Source organism: Balaenoptera acutorostrata, chromosome 11 (assembly GCF_949987535.1).
Source record: "Balaenoptera acutorostrata chromosome 11, mBalAcu1.1, whole genome shotgun sequence".
Lineage (NCBI taxonomy): Eukaryota > Metazoa > Chordata > Mammalia > Artiodactyla > Balaenopteridae > Balaenoptera > Balaenoptera acutorostrata.
Genome location: NC_080074.1, coordinates 62,956,364 through 62,972,174, shown reverse-complemented (window position 1 = coordinate 62,972,174; position 15,811 = coordinate 62,956,364). Strand labels below are relative to the sequence as shown.

Below are 15,811 nucleotides of genomic sequence, written 5' to 3'. Positions count from 1 at the left end.
TAGCTCCATTTTACAGATGAGGAAAACTGGGGCTTGGGAATTAAGTAACTTGTCCAAGACCATAAGTGGCAAAGCCAGGCTTGCGACTCAGTTCTGTCCCAGTCTGGAGCCCATGCTTGTGGTCCCACAGGGCATTCTGTGTCTGTTCCTGCCCGGACTTCAGTGCACAGAGCAAGCCCTGACTCTGAACAGTTGACTCGGATTTGATCACATTCGAGAAATGACAGGTAAAAACAGAGTGCGGACTCGGGAGAAGTCACAATCACCACCACACACTTGTCCGAGCATAGCCCCCAGGAGGGCGCTTTGCATTTGTCCCCAGCAGAGGCGATAGTTTGTGTTGTACCATCTCCCTCCTTCCTGGTCAGGCCCATGGGCCGGATTTTGCAAGCTGGAGGCCCACAGTCCAGTGCCATGGACCCCCGTGACACTAAGCAGTTCACAGCTGGTGACCTTTGCCTCCCCCAACCTCTAAATGAGGCCCTAGTGTGAGGCTCCTCCGCCCTCCCCCCCATCCATCCCCCAGCCACCACTTCCTGAGCACCTCTCGGTACCAGGCACGGCCCTGACCTCTTCTGACCAGCTCTCCCTCTGTCCTAGGGATCACACAGTATCCTCGGACTTAAAGCCCCCCCTCCCCTTCCCTTTACACCCCAAAATGATGCATCATTTAGGAGCCAGCAACAACCCAACCCCACCACAATGTGTCACATGACCTGCCTGGCCCCTTGGCCTCTCCTGTCCTATAGCACCTGGGATGCCGCTTGCCCCTACCACACCCATAAGTCAAATGAGAACATCTTCCCTCCCTTCAACCAGTGTGGAAGCCCTTGGAGGGCAGACCTCATACCTGGGACAGTCTCCTATCCCCCAGCACCCAACCAGCCTCGTACAACTCGGGAAGTTCTTGGTTCCCCCAAAACCCAAGCCACAGTCTCACAAGCATACGTGCCAACACTTAATAGTATCTGACATTTGTGGAGTGTCTTCAGCTTTTTAAAACCCTTTCACTTATCTGACCCGACAGACAAATGGGGAAACATGCCACCCACAGACACACACCCTCCTGTGACTCATAGACAAAATACTTTCATACAACCTGTGACCTCAAATGGAAATGACAATGGCATTAAGCATGAACTAGATTTGAAGACTGATGCATTCAGAAGGTAGATGCTTTCCCAGCTTACCCATTGACTCTGATTTCTGCTAAAAGGCATGAAGACTAGAGCAGGAAGTGATGATCAGGCACAGTGTTCAGAGGACCCAGCAGGAGTGTCCAGCCCTTGTTTCCCTAGAACTTCATCCTTTCCAAGGGATCCAACACGGACTGCTATCCATTCAGTCATCTCTCCAAACATCCATTCATTCTCTCAGCAATCATTTGTTAAGTCCCTACTTATGGCAGGCACCAGGCTACCCAATAGGAACACGATGATGCACGAGACAGGGTCCATGATCTGGAAAAGCTCACAGTTGTATTGAAGGGGGGGGGGTCAGTCATGTGAACAACTCCTTACAGTACTTTGGGGTAAATGTTTTTGACAGCAGATCAAACAAAGTACTATGAGCAGAAGAAGAAGAAAGGCTATGGAAGGCATCAGAGAGAAGGTAATTTTGAGTGGGGTATTGAGGGATGAGCAGGAGTGGGCCCAGTGGGTAGAAAATAGGAGAAAGGCACCCCTGGTAGAGAGGAAAATATTTCAAATGTGGGTGAGGGAAGATTGTTGATGAGAGATCCCACATGCTTGCAGAATAGGAGACATGGAGGAGGAGGACAGGTGATAAGCAGGAGCTGAAGGTGTAGGTTGAAGCTGACAGTAATGATCTCTCCAAGCTATGCTGAAGAGCTGGGACTTCACTCTGTGGGCAATGGCCCTCAAGTGCTGACTGCACATCAGACCACTGGATAGTTTTTTTTAAATCCAAATCGTCAAGCCCCACTCCTGACCTCTGGAGTCAGAATCTCAGGGAATGTGGCCCAGGCACTTGTTTTTTTTTTTTTTAAAGCTCCAGCTTGCTTTGATTCTGCTGGACTAATTTTTATAACATAAGGAACTTTATTAAAGGAGGAAAATTCCATGTTTTTATGAAAGGCTGGGTAATGATAAGGGAGAATCACCTGTTCTGTCTTCAAACCAGATGCAGAGTTTCATCTAGTCCAAGAGGCTAGGCCAACCACTCAGCCTTTAGATGCAGCTTCAAATGCTGTAGATAGCGAGGTACCACCAGAGCCATTAAAAGGGGGCAGGGAGCTTCGAAACACATCGCTGAGAGCAAGAAAACGCAAACCAGAGCCCAGATCAAAATATTCACGATACATATATCTGATGGATCTTAAAAACATCCTGATGAGATAAAGAAGCCAGACGCGAAAAGAATATGTTCTGTATGATTCCATTTGTATGAAATTCCAATACTACATACCATTTGTATGAATTCTAAAACTAACCTATAGTGACAGAAACCAAGCCCAGCCTGGGCCTGAGGGCTGACGAGCAAATGACTGCAAAGGGGCTGGAGAGCATTTTGGAAGATGTCATAGATTTTGATTGTGTTTGTAGTTACACGGGTATATACATTTGTCAAAACTCATTGAAATGGATGCATTGTTACCGTATGCAAATTATACCCCAAAGAAGTTGATTTTAAAAGGGGGACGATAGGAAGAGGGGACAGGAAGGACAGAATACTCATGCTGAAGATAACATGAGTTCTGGGCTGTTCTTTGGAATAGCTATTCCAAGGAACTTCACTATATTGATTTGTCCCTATATATACCAGACCATAGCTCCTTAAGGGAACAGCCATGTTCTATGCATCTCCATTGCCAGCAACCTCATGGTACATGGACCGAATTGGTATTTGATGAAATTTAAATAGATGTATGAATAAAAGAAAGTTGGCAAACTCACCCAGGAAGAATATATAACATGAAAAGAACAGTAGATCAAAGAAGGAACCCAGAGGAACATCAGTACTTAAATTTTTTTTTTTTTTTTTTGGCTGTGCTGTGTCTTCGTTGCAGCACGTGGGCTCTTCGTGGCAGCATGTGGGCTCTCTAGTTGTGGCCCACAGGCTTAGTTGCCCCATGGCATGTGGGATCTTAGTTCCCCGACCAGGGATCGAACCTGTGTCCCCTGCATTGGAAGGTGGATTCTTAACCACTGGACTACCAGGGAAGTCCCCATTTTATTTTTAACTATAAAATATTTTAATAGACAGAAAACAATATAGCAAATGCCTGTGTGTTCACCACCAAGGTTAACCAGATGGACATTTCTCTTTTAAAGTGTTATAGAATCCCCAGTTTGATGACCATGTGGGGAAAAAAACCATACACAAAAGTCAACTGCAGATCTGAATGTGAATGGTAAAACAGTAAACCTTTTAGAAAACACCAGAGAACGTCGTCATGACCCTAGAGTATAGAGCAGAGTATAGGACACAAAAAGCACCATGCAAAAGAAAAATATGATGAACTTATGAAATAAAGTAACTCTATTTTATCAAAAAGCTCCATTAAAGAATGAAAAGGCCACCTACAAAGTGGGAAACAATATTCACATATCAACAAAAGGCTCATATCCAGAATATACAAAGAACCCATTTAAATCAACACGAAAGACAACTCACTCAATAGAAAAATGGGCAGAAGACAGGCACAAAAGGCAATATCCAAATGGCAATAAACCTATAAAAGGAGCCCAGCATCATTAGCCACTATGGGACATGCAAATTGAAACCATAAAGATATACAATAGTACCCCCTCTAAAAAAGCTAAAATACAGTACAAAAAAAAAAGAAAATACCAAGTGTTGGCAAGAATGCGGAGCAACCGGAACTCTCCTACACTGCTAGGATGGCTACCTAGGGAAACTGTTTGGAATATCTACCATAACTCAACACACCCATACCCTATGAACCCAGTGATCCCACTACTAGATATACACAAAGCCATTGTGGGCACACATGTATTCACCAAAAGACATGGACTAGAATATTCATTGCAGCTTTGTTCATAATAGCTGAAAACTGGAATTGAATCCCACGTCCATCACAGTAGAGTAGGTAAATAAATTGGGGATGCTGTACTAATAAGAATGAATCAACTCCAACTACACAACTGGTTTGGGATGATTCTCACTATATTGTGTTAAGCAGAAGAGTCTAGCCACAAACTGTATGCTTCTACTTGTATAAAGTATAAACACATTAAAAACTAACCCATGCTGTTAGAAATCAGAATAACAGTTTCCTGGGGTGGGGTGGGGTGGGAAGTGGTTGGAAGAGAGCCCGGTGTCGGAGCTTCTGGGGTCATGGGGATGGATGTTGTGTGCTGGTTACATGAGTGGGTTCAGTTTGTGAAAATTCATCAGGGTGAACACTTGAGGTCTGTGCTCTTTTCTGTACGTCCAATAAAAAGTTTTTAAAATGTTGCAGAACTCCAGCATTTAATGAGCAGACAGAGGAAGAGAAGGCCAAAGAAGAGATTGAGCAGGCAGGGCAAGAGAGCCCGCGGGAAAATAAGGAGAAAAGGGGTGAAAAGAGTCAGAGCTTCAGAGCTTCAAAAATCGGCCACTGAGTGGACCTTGAGGCCGTCCCTGGAAACTTCAGAGGGTGCCGAGTCAGTGGCTGGCAGAGCGAGATCCCGATGGTAGAGGGCAAGGTAAATGGAATGTGCTGGGCAGATTTGCGTTTCTCATTGCCCCAGGGATCTCCCTCCAACTCTGAAGGAGGCTCCTCCAAAGCCACCTCTTGTGCCCCTCCCACCAGTCCCACACAGGCTCCCTCCAATGGCACCTGTACATCTCTGTGCCAAGCCTGCAGCCTGGGCAGTACCTCTGGCCACACTGAGTGAGATCTTCTTGTACTCCCCACCAAGGCTATACAGGCTTCTGCTGCCAAAGGCACCCCCTCTCGTGGCACAGGCTGTAGAGGCTGACTGGGGTGGTGCAGCTCTTGCCAGACACTGCAACGGCAGAGAGACAACTGGAGCCCTTGGTGGCCTGGGACAGCCTGCTGGGCTGCTGGCTCATCATCTTCTCTGGATGCAGGAAGATGTCTTGGTTCAGAAAGCCGCGGAGGAAAGGGCAACTTCTGACACAGGGAGAGGGGTGGTGCTTTTCATAGGTTCCAGTGAATTGGTTCATTAATTGGATGATTTGCTGAGCTTGACTTTTCTAGCCAAAACGGGTCAATGGTTCAAATCTTGAGCACACTTTAGCTCAAATCCTGGAGTCACCAGCTGCTTGGATTTATCTGACATTAGTCTTATTTTGCCTTCACCAGACCCAAGGCAGAAAAACACTTAGGCTCTCCTATGGATGGGCTGCTTCCTAATGGGACCCAACCCTAAACTTCAACCATCTGCTTAATGACTTTCTATGCTCCTCCCGTCTCCAGTGATCTGGGTCATTGGCTCTTGTCACTCAGATCTCAGCTCTTAAGAAAGAGGTTTGGTTCCTTAAAAAACTAAAAATAGAACTACCATATGACCCAGCAATCCCACTACTCGGCATATACCCTGAGAAAACCGTAATTCAAAGAGTCATGTACCACGGTGTTCATTGCAGCTCTATTTACAATAGCCAGGACATGGAAGCAACCTAAATGCCCATCGACAGATGAATGGATAAAGAAGATGTGGCACATATATACAATGGAATATTACTCAGTCATAAAAAGAAACGAAACTGAGTTATTTGTAGTGAGGTGGATGGACCTAGAGTCTGTCATACAGAGTGAAGTAAGACAGAAAGAGAAAAGCAAATACCGTATGCTAACACATATATATGGAATCTAAAAAAAAAAATTGTTCTGAAGAACCTAGGGGCAGGGCAGGAATAAAGATGCAGACATAGAGAATGGACTTGAGGACATGGGGAGGGGGAAGGGTAAGCTGGGACAAAGTGAGAGAGTGGCATGGACATATATACACTACCAAATGTAAAATAGATAGCTAGTGGGAAGCAGCTGCATAGCACAGGGAGATCAGCTCGGGGTTTTGCGACCACCTAGAGGGGTGGGATAGGGAGGGTGGGAGGGAGACGCAAGAGGGAGGAGATATGGAGATATATGTATATGTATAGCTGATTCACTTTGTTATACAGCAGAAACTAACACACCATTGTAAAGCAATTATACTCCAATAAAGATGTTAAAAAAAAAAAAAAGAAAGAGGTTGGTAGGAGAACTTTGTCTCTAGAAATTGTGTACAAAGAGTGGTCCTCCTTAGAGAAAGCCCCTCCAGCAATACTGGGAATCACATCCATGGGGGGGGGCACTCAAGATGTTGGGGTCATTAAGAGCCTCTAAAGCCAGGTGAAGCTTTTCCTCTCCTCTCCTGAGTAATGAGCCCCCCTTATCTCTGGCCAGTTCCCAGACTGCCCGGACAGGACTCTCCACCTCTGGATATGGGGCTTAACCCCACCACCTCATGCCTGCCCAGTTCAGCAAAGCCCCAGCCCCACCCAGACAATCAAATGAAGGGACACCACATCCTACGGCTCTTGCCAAGGTTTTAGAACCTCACACTGGGTTGAATGGGCACACAGATATTTGAAGGGAAAGAAAAGAAGAAGAGAAGTTAAAATGCCCTGCTAAGGCAAACGTCTTCACCTCTGCATCACCCTGTCCTGCTCCAAGCTCAGCACAGGGCCCTGTACATGGATGCTCTGGAATTAGTATAATCACAGCCTCCAAGAACAGTCTTTTGTGAAATGTTTCTCTTTCCTGCCAGGGTCATCTGTCGTGCCCGACTCAAGTACATTAGAAAAGCAGCTGACTCTTGGTTATTCACATAATTGGTGAGAGAAGAGGCTTAAATGGTATGGACCAGTCTCTCTACCAGGAATCATCCTATTTGGCTTTGGGGCCACACACACACACACACACACACACACACACACACACACACACACGCATCCTCAGCTCCTAGGTTCCAGGTCCTGAGCACTCCACCCTCACCCCAGCCTAGACCCTTCTGCTGGCAATCTGGCACGCATTGGGGTGACAATCAAGCAGGTGACAAAGGGTAAGTGGGAGGTACCAACCTGGACCCCACATCATGTTGCAGGAAAACCACTTAGATAATGAAGACCTAGAGGAGACCTATGTCCCATCATCTCCTGGGAACAAGGCAAGCGAGGCCGGGTTTGCATTTCAGTAAACATGTCTTAGACTGCATGTTAGACAGGACTTCTTACAGAGAAAGCAGACCTTGAGAGGGAGGGGTGCTAAGGGAGGCTTTGCAGCCTGACTCGCTATGGATCTTGATATAAAGTAAGAGAATATGGGTTGACAGCAACCAAACCCTCCAGCTGGGGGCCAACTTTTAACGTCCAGATATAAGAAGCCATTCAGAATCAGAGGCCCTAAGAAAGTGTGACTTTCTGTGTATATCTGCAGATAAGGGGAGTCTGGGGGGCAAGCAAAACCATGACATATGCAGGAAATCACAAGCAATTTAGTGTGACCAAAGTACAGGGGTGTTCTTTGTTTTGTTTTTTTTTTAATTTATTTTTGGCTGCATTGGGTCTTTGTTGTTGCGTACGCGGCTTTCTCTAGTTGTGGCGAGCGGGGGCTACTCTTTGTTGCAGTGTGCGGGCTTCTCCTTGCCATGGCTTCTCTTGTTGCGGAGCACGGGCTCTAGGCACGCGGGTTTCAGTAGTTGTGGCACGTGGGCTCAGTAGTTGTGGCTCGCAGGCTCTAGAGCGCAGGCCCAGTAGTTGTGGCGCACGGGCTTAGTTGCTCCACAGCATGTGGGATCTTCCCAGACCAGGAATCGAACCCATGTCCCCTGCATTGGCAGGGGGATTCTTAAGCACTGCGCCACCAGGGAAGTCCCCAGAGTACAGGGTTTGAGAAAGGAGATGTGGGAGGCGAGGCTGGAGAGTTCAGTAAAGGTCAGACCATGAGGGACCTGATTTGCATGCTGGGAGTTTGGACTTCACCCTGATAGGCATTAGGAGGCCACTGAAGAACTTGAGCAGAAGAGAGACACCATCAGACCTGTGTTTCAGGAAGAACAATTAGAGTCAGAATATAGAATGGATTAGAGGGCGGTTCTTTGAAGTTCATTGGGAAAAAAAAAAATTTAAGCCCAGGAGAACTTAGAAAGAAAGATGTTTTCTATTCCCCAGGTTGCCACCTTCTCAAACCTGGCAGCATATTAGAATCACCTAGTGAACTTTAAAGATATTGGTGCCAGATCCCACCCCCTTGATTTCCTGATTTAGTTGGACTAAGCCTGGCCTCAGAAATTTTGAAAGCTCCCCAGATGATTCTTGTGTTAATTTAAGTTGGAAGATAGAATGTTCAAAGGTTAGAAGAAGTAAAATTGCTGCAGGGCTGTTGGTGGGGGGAGGAGGGTTTGGAGGGGCTAAAGGAAAGGAAACAATGTAGCTGTGGCTCAACTACTGTTTCCAAACCCAAGGTGAATGCCTTCAAAGGCCCAGCATGCAGCTTGGGCTTGAGCAAAAGTTGGGAGACCCAGCTCTTGCTCTAAAGTCTTTTAACCCATCAGGTGAAGCAAGACTTATGGCCCAGAACAGTGCAAGATCCAGTGTGACAAACTCTGGTCGGAGGGCAAGAAAAGGGGCCAGGCTCAAGGTGGGCCACAGAGGTTGGGAAAATCCTCACAGGGCAGAGGACACCAAAAGGTGTGACCTTGAAGGATGTCTGGGCAGGGGATGTGTAGGAGGGAGGAGGTGTATTCGTCCTTATTCTGTAAGGCCAATGGTACTTGGTCAAACAGTTACCTTGGGAAATATGACATTAAATGAAGGAGATCGAAGCCACAGCTATTCTATATGTGCCTTTGTGCAGGTTAGATAAAGGTGCCCCTCCAAAAAGATGCAGCCCCAGGAGGGCAGGATTTGATTGGTAGAGGGTGGGCTGAATCTCTGCCCCCCTCCTCACCCCTTCAACTGAAAATCTTTGCAGTAAAGCTACACTTACATTTGCTATGGCTCTCATTAGTAAGAATCCTGAGACGTGTCATTATTTGTTTGTTGTAGGGGATTCATAATAACCAGGTAGACTCCACCCTCTACTTCTGCACCAGCCACAGGGATTTAGCATTGACTTTGCAATGCAGATTACTCCTCAGTAATGGTGTCACATTTCCTAAGGACAAGGTTATGTTGCATTGTGATGCAATAAGGAATTCCATCTCCTGTCCTTCCCAAGTAGTTTGGTATTGGATAGTGAGAGAAGGTGGTGAAGAAGATGCAGGAGGTGAGCTGCAAACTCCTTCATAGAGAATGCCCCATCTGAGGAAGGGAATGGGAGGTACACCCAGGACATTGAGACCCTGGAGCCCAGGCAAAGCCATGAGCTTCAGGATACACGCTCAAGACAAATTTCAGGAGATCTTCACACACACACACACACACACACACACACACACCATGAAACCTCAGGGGTCAGCAAGGCTTTACTAAGGACAGAATGTGACAGCCTAACTTTATCTCACTTTCAGTAGGGGCAGCTTGCCTGGTAGGCCAGAAGATACTATAGATGTAGGGAAACAGAGTCCCCACAAGATGAATTGCGCGTGAGGCAGATAGAGAAATACCTGGAGGAGGCATAGTACCATTAGACACACCCATGTCCAGCTGAATCCCTTACTCTGAGTTGGACGGTGTCCCCTGAAGGGATGCTCTGTCCTCAGCCCTCACTCAGTCTGTATTTATCTAGTATCTGCTCTGGGCCCAGAATTGCCAGGCACTAGAATCACAAAGACAAAGAAGAGCTGGTGTCTGCTCTCAAGGAAGTCATAGTCCGGTAGGGAAGACAGACATGTCAGTACACGAGTATTGTGCACACTGCTGGGGGGTTGCTATGTACCATAGTACATCCACACAATGGAATACCCTCAGCAATAAAAAGGAGCAAACTGTTGATACACACAACAGCTTGAATGAATCTCAAAGACATTATGCTGAGCGAAAGAAGTCAATCTCAAAAGGTTACTACTGTGTGATTTTTTTATATGAGATTCTCAAAAAGACAAAACTGTAGTGACAGAGGAAAACTCAGTGATTGCCCGTGGTTAGAGGTGGATGGAGCGTGTGACTATAAAAGAATAACAAGGAGGAGTTGTATGGGGTAATGGAACTGTCTGTACTCCGGTTGTGCTGGTGGCTTCATGAATCCACACATGTATAACTGTGTTACAATTTATAGAATAGTGCATCCAAAACTGTCCATTTTAATGCATAGACGAAGAAAAGGAACATTCTGAATGGATCACAGTTGAGGGGAGCAGGGGGGACACTAACTTAGTAGGACACTAACTCTACAAGACAAATGACCAGGTTTCTTCAATAAATAAATTAAAAGGAATAAAAAGAAGGGATGGAAATCTGTACCTATGAGCCAATTACAATGCGTGAACATTATTTAGACCCTGATTCAAACAAACAATTTTAATGAAAACATTAATGAAACATTATGGGAAATGTGAACTTGGACTGGATATTTGATCATATTAAAGAATTAGTGTTTATCCTGTTAGGGGGTCATAATGTTATTATGGTTGTATTATTTAAAGAGTCCTTGGGACTTGGTGGTCCAGTGGTTAAGACTCCAAGCTTCCAGTGCAAAAGGGGCGCAGGTTCAATCCTTGGTCAGGGAACTAAGATCCCACATGACGTGCGGTGCAGCCAAAAAAAAAAAGAGCTACTTCCTCTAAGACTAAATATAACACCTTTCTTCTCTATGACAAAAAAGCAGCTTTTGCTTTACATAGCAGTTTTTCTTTCCAGTACACCCAAGTGAGGACATCGTTGCATGTTACTCAAATTTATAACTGGCCTGAACCTAGTCAGAGTAACAAGAAGTTGGGTGGCAGGATCAGGATGAAAAATAATTTGACAGTTTGGAGCCTGAGCCAAATCTAATATGAAAGATTTAACAGAGATTAATGTAAATCAAAAACTTACATGTATTCAAGCAAAACCAGCTGTACAATGCGGCATGGGGAGATTCACAATGGCTTGTATAAAATAGCACCAGCTCAGGATCACTCAGCAGCAGGAGAGGGCTGCCAGACTCACTGGCAAGGTTGGAGGATGTACAAAGAGTAGCCCCATGCCCACCTTTTTCCCAAGCTAGTCAAGCCTCACCTAGAGGGTGGGGTTGCATTCCAGATATCCAGAGTATGTCTGTGGGACATGCAGGCTGACGGGGGCATGCCAAAGCAAAGGAGGAAATGGAAGTGTTCAACTTGGAGAAGGAATCTGATAAAGGAACAACCAAACTCAAACACTTGGAGATTCTCATGCACAAGGGGACTTGCTCCCTATGGCCACAGAGGGAAAAACTTGGACCAATGAGTGGAATTTACAAGGTAGGACAGAACTTAGCATCCTCTGTGAGAGAGAAGAGTTATCCCCCACAGGAGGGTGGGCTGCCAATTATAGAACCATGTTTTGGACTCTAGTATCTAATTGGGGCTCCTCTTCAGGGACGCTGAACTCATTTCTAGCCTCAAGAGTCTGATTCCTGGGGACTCCCCTGGTGGCGCAGTGGTTAAGAATCCGCCTGCCAATGCAGGGGACACGGGTTTGATCCCTGGTCTGGGAAGATCCCATATGCCGTGGAGCAACTAAGCCCGTGTGCCACAACTACTGAGCCTGCACTCTAGAGCCTGTGAGCCACAACGACTGAAGCCTGTGCACCCTAGAGCCCGTGCACCACAACCACTGAGCCCACATACCGCAACTATTGAAGCCCACAGGCTCTAGGGCCCACATGCTGCAACTACTGAGTCCACGTGCTGCAAATACTGAAGCCCACGCACCTAAAGCCCATGCTCCAAAACAAGAGAAGTCACCACAATGAGAAGCCTGACACCACAACGAAGAGTAGCCCCTCCTCGCCGCAACTAGAGAAAAGCCTGCGCACAGCAACGAAGACCCAACTCAGCCAAAAAAATTTTTTAAATAAAAAGTCTGATTCCTCAGAAATCAATAAACAATGGTAACCCTAGAAATAATGATAGTAATACCTCCCACTTATTGAGTACTTACTTTGTTCTGGGAGCTGTGCCAACTCTAGCATGCATTAAATTATTTAATCAGTCCATCAGTCAACAAGTGCTATGAAGTACACATTTTCTGTCCAGTATTATGCAAGCAATGTATGACATAATCCCTCTCTTTAAAGAATTTATAATCTAGTTGCTAATCAAAATTTTCATACCTGTAGTACAATATCTGTATGAATATCTTTCATTCTGTAAAGTGCTTTTCATATATATTATTTCATGTATTCCTTGAAACATACCTGAGAGATAGATATTATTTTTATTACCACATTAATGAGAACTAATAGCCAATATGTTTAATTGCTCTCTTCCTCTGTGAGTTCCCCCTTTTCCAGTGTTGCTTGGTATGATCCTAACCTCAAACAAAGACTAGCTTTCTAACTTTATTTTTATACCCCTCTCATCCTGAGTTGTATGAGCTGCTTGTATATTTTGGAGGTTAATCCTTCGTCAGTTGCTTCATTTGCAAATATTTTATCCCATTCTGTGGATTGTCTTTTCGTCTTGTTTATGGTCTCCTTTGCTGTGTAAAAGCTTTTAAGTTTAATTAGGTCCCATTTGTTTATTTTGGTTTTAATTTTCATTACTCTAGGAGGTGGGTCAGAAAAGATGTTGCTGTGGTTTATGTCAAAGAGTGTTCTACCTATGTTTTCCTCTAAGAGTTTTATAGTGTCTGGTCTTGCATTTAGGTCTTTAATCCATTTTGAGTTTATTTTTGTGTATGGTGTCAGGGAGTGTTCTAATTTCATTCTTTTATATGTAGCTATCCAGTTTTCCCATCATCACTTATTGAAGAGGCTGTCTTTTCTCCATTGTATATTTTTGCCTCCTTTGTAAGACCCTACATCTTAATTACCAGTTTCTCAGGCAAAAAGTACATCAAATAAATTCATGGGTATTCAAATATGGACTGTGTTGGCCTTGACTGTGAGTAATCACATCTAGAATAAGGCAGAACGCCTGGCTTAAAACAGCCAAATGACTAGTCTTAACAGTGGGAGTGGGTAAGGAGCTCTAATGCACCCATTTGCTAATTGTTCTCCCCTGATGCTACTAAGAGTGGATTTGGGGAGGTCAGCCCTAGCAGCCTGGAGGCAGAGAAAACACTTAAGCACTTATCTCTGTCAGCTAGGGATCAGCTAACCAGAGTCATTATTTCAGTGACCTTAGGCATCAGAGTGGGGTCCTCAGAAACTCAGCCAGTAGGAGAAAGAATGTCCAGGATGGACAGATAAGGCAGGAGGAGGGATGGAGAGACTGACCCAATTAGCACGTCATTCCCTGCTATCAGTCATATAGCAGCAAGCCAAGGAAACCCACTCCCCCTCTGAATCACTGCAGAATTTTCTAACGAATCCTTTGGTATATGCCATGGGCTACCCACTGTCCCTGGTCCTTCACCTCTAGGGTCTTCAAGGATCTCAGGGTCTTCTCCACTCTTCCCAGGGCACCAGTTCTCACTACAAGAGAAGCATCCTCTCCATCCAAATCCCAGTCAAGCAGACAGCTGGCTGGTCCCTCTCCCCTGTCTCATGTCAGATTCCTGGAAAGCAAACTCTGAGATGGAAATTTGTGGGCAGGAAATGCATGGGGAGCACCCTTAGGATTAATGTGTGAGGGAGTGAAGGAAGCAGGACTGGGATGGAGGGACCCGTAATCCATACAGGGCTGATCCTGCTTATTTTTCTCTTAGCCTCACCCCACTCTATCATCTCATCTACCACTGCAGGCATGATTTTGGAGGTGGCCCCTCCCCCAACTTGGCACCACTTTCCTGCAATCCTGTTAGCCTCCTCTGGCCTCCCTCTTCCTGAACTAGGTTCTGTCTTCCTCACCCAACCCCAGCTATTCCCAGCATCCCCACAGGGCACTAATTCTGGCCCAGTGATGAATGTTTCTGGGATTCTGGACTCCTGAGTGGCTCAAGTGCTGTTGGAGTCCTTGCCTTAGACAAGCAGATTAATAAGAAAAACAAAATGCCCACCCAAAGAGCAAATGGACTAAACAAATGAAGAAACAGTTCACAGAAAAGGAAAATTAAAGAGTTGATAAGCATAATTACAATGCTCAACCTCATTAGTAATCAAAGAAATGAAAATAAAACAGAAAAAAATGTCAACATTTCAAAAGAATACCACAAAGTGTTCATAAGACTGGAGGAACAGGAAGTCATACATTACTTGTAAAAGTATCAATTGGTACAATCTTTCTGGACAGCAGTTTGACAATATAAATCAAAATTTTAAAGTGGCCTAGCAATTCCACCTCTAGGAAGTTATCTTAAAGAATGAACAGGACAAGCTTTCAGAGATATGTGCTCATTGCAGCAATGTTTATTATACTGAACAATAATAGAAAAAACATATGCATCAAAATGCTATGCTACAGCCATATAATGGAATATTGTGCAGTCATTAAGAATGATGATGTCGGGGCTTCCCTGGTGGCGCAGTGGTTGAGAATCTGCCTGCTAATGCAGGGGACATGGGTTCGAGCCCTGGTCTGGGAAGATCCCACATGCCGCGGAGCAACTAGGCCCATGAGCCACAACTACTGAGCCTGCGCGTCTGGAGCCTGTGCTCCGCAACAAGAGAGGCCACGATAGTGAGAGGTCCACGCACCACAATGAAGAGTGGCCCCCGCTTGCCACAACTAGAGAAAGCCCTTGCACAGAAACGAAGACCCAACACAGCCAAAAATTAATTAATTAATTAATTAATTTAAAAAAAAAAAAGGTAGTGTGACCATATTAAAAAAAAAAAAAAATGATGATGTCAGCCATGGTGATGGGAGGCCAAGCATGGCTCCTAGAGATCAGTAATGGGAGCCAGGTGCAGAGTGGTGGGTGGTGCATGGAGACCCCGGGCGCCCTGCACAGGCGCAGAGTCAGCTGGCCCCAGGCTGGTGGGATGGATGAGGCGGAAGTGACGGAAGTCTTGGAAGAAGAGAGCTTCTTTCGCGCTGTCCACCTCTTCCGCCGCTGAAGCTGAATCTGATGCTTTGGTTGGCTGTATGGAGGACGTTATCATGGATGCCGAGTTCCAAGTACTGCAGAGAACTTTCATGGACAAATGCTACCAGGGTTTTGAAGACACAGAAGAGAATAAACTCACCTACACGGCAAGTTTTAATGAATATTTTTCTTTGGTAGAAAAGTATATTGAAAAACAGCTGCTGGAGGGGATACCCGGATTCAACATGGCAATTTTCACGACAACGTTAAAGCACCATAAAGGTGAAGTGGCTCATGACATATTCAACATGCTGCTCACATTTACAGACTTTCTGGTATTTAAAGAGATGTTTCTAGAGTACAGAGCAGAAAAAGAAGGCCGAAGACTGGACTTAAGCAGTGGTTTAATGGTGACTTCCTTGTGCAAATCATCTGTACCAGCTTCCCAGAACAATCTGCAGCACTAGCTCCCCACTCCAGACAATGGGAACCTTCTGATATCTTGAGCCCAATCGTCTGGAAGAGGCTTCTGCTCGTGATGATAAGAGAATACACCTTGGAAAGACTGGCTCTGTTCTGCAGCTTTCTGTTAATGTTAGGTATTGATGGGTCAAAAAGATAATTACCTGACCCTCTAGGACTTCTGCTTTTTCTGAAACACCTTCTTCTATTCAATAATCCCTGCCAAAGTGAACACCTTTCTAAGGTGCTCCTGAGAGTCTGACTGCTCTGGAGCAAGATTGTGTCAAGCATTCCACCTGGAAGGCCCCTACCTCAGCATATATGTTCCTGTGTCAATAAA

General features: G+C 45.4%; 1 protein-coding gene across 1 annotated transcript; it reads left to right on the top strand.

Moving 5' to 3' along the window:
• The first annotated feature begins 4,655 nt into the window (after nt 1–4,655).
• On the top strand, nt 4,656–15,476 carry LOC103010191 (ADP-ribosylation factor-like protein 2-binding protein). Its single transcript, XM_057557537.1, has 2 exons — nt 4,656–4,670; nt 15,003–15,476. Exons 1-2 carry the CDS (start codon nt 4,656–4,658, stop codon nt 15,474–15,476), a joined length of 489 nt encoding a protein of 162 aa, XP_057413520.1.
• The last annotated feature ends 335 nt before the right edge of the window (nt 15,477–15,811 follow it).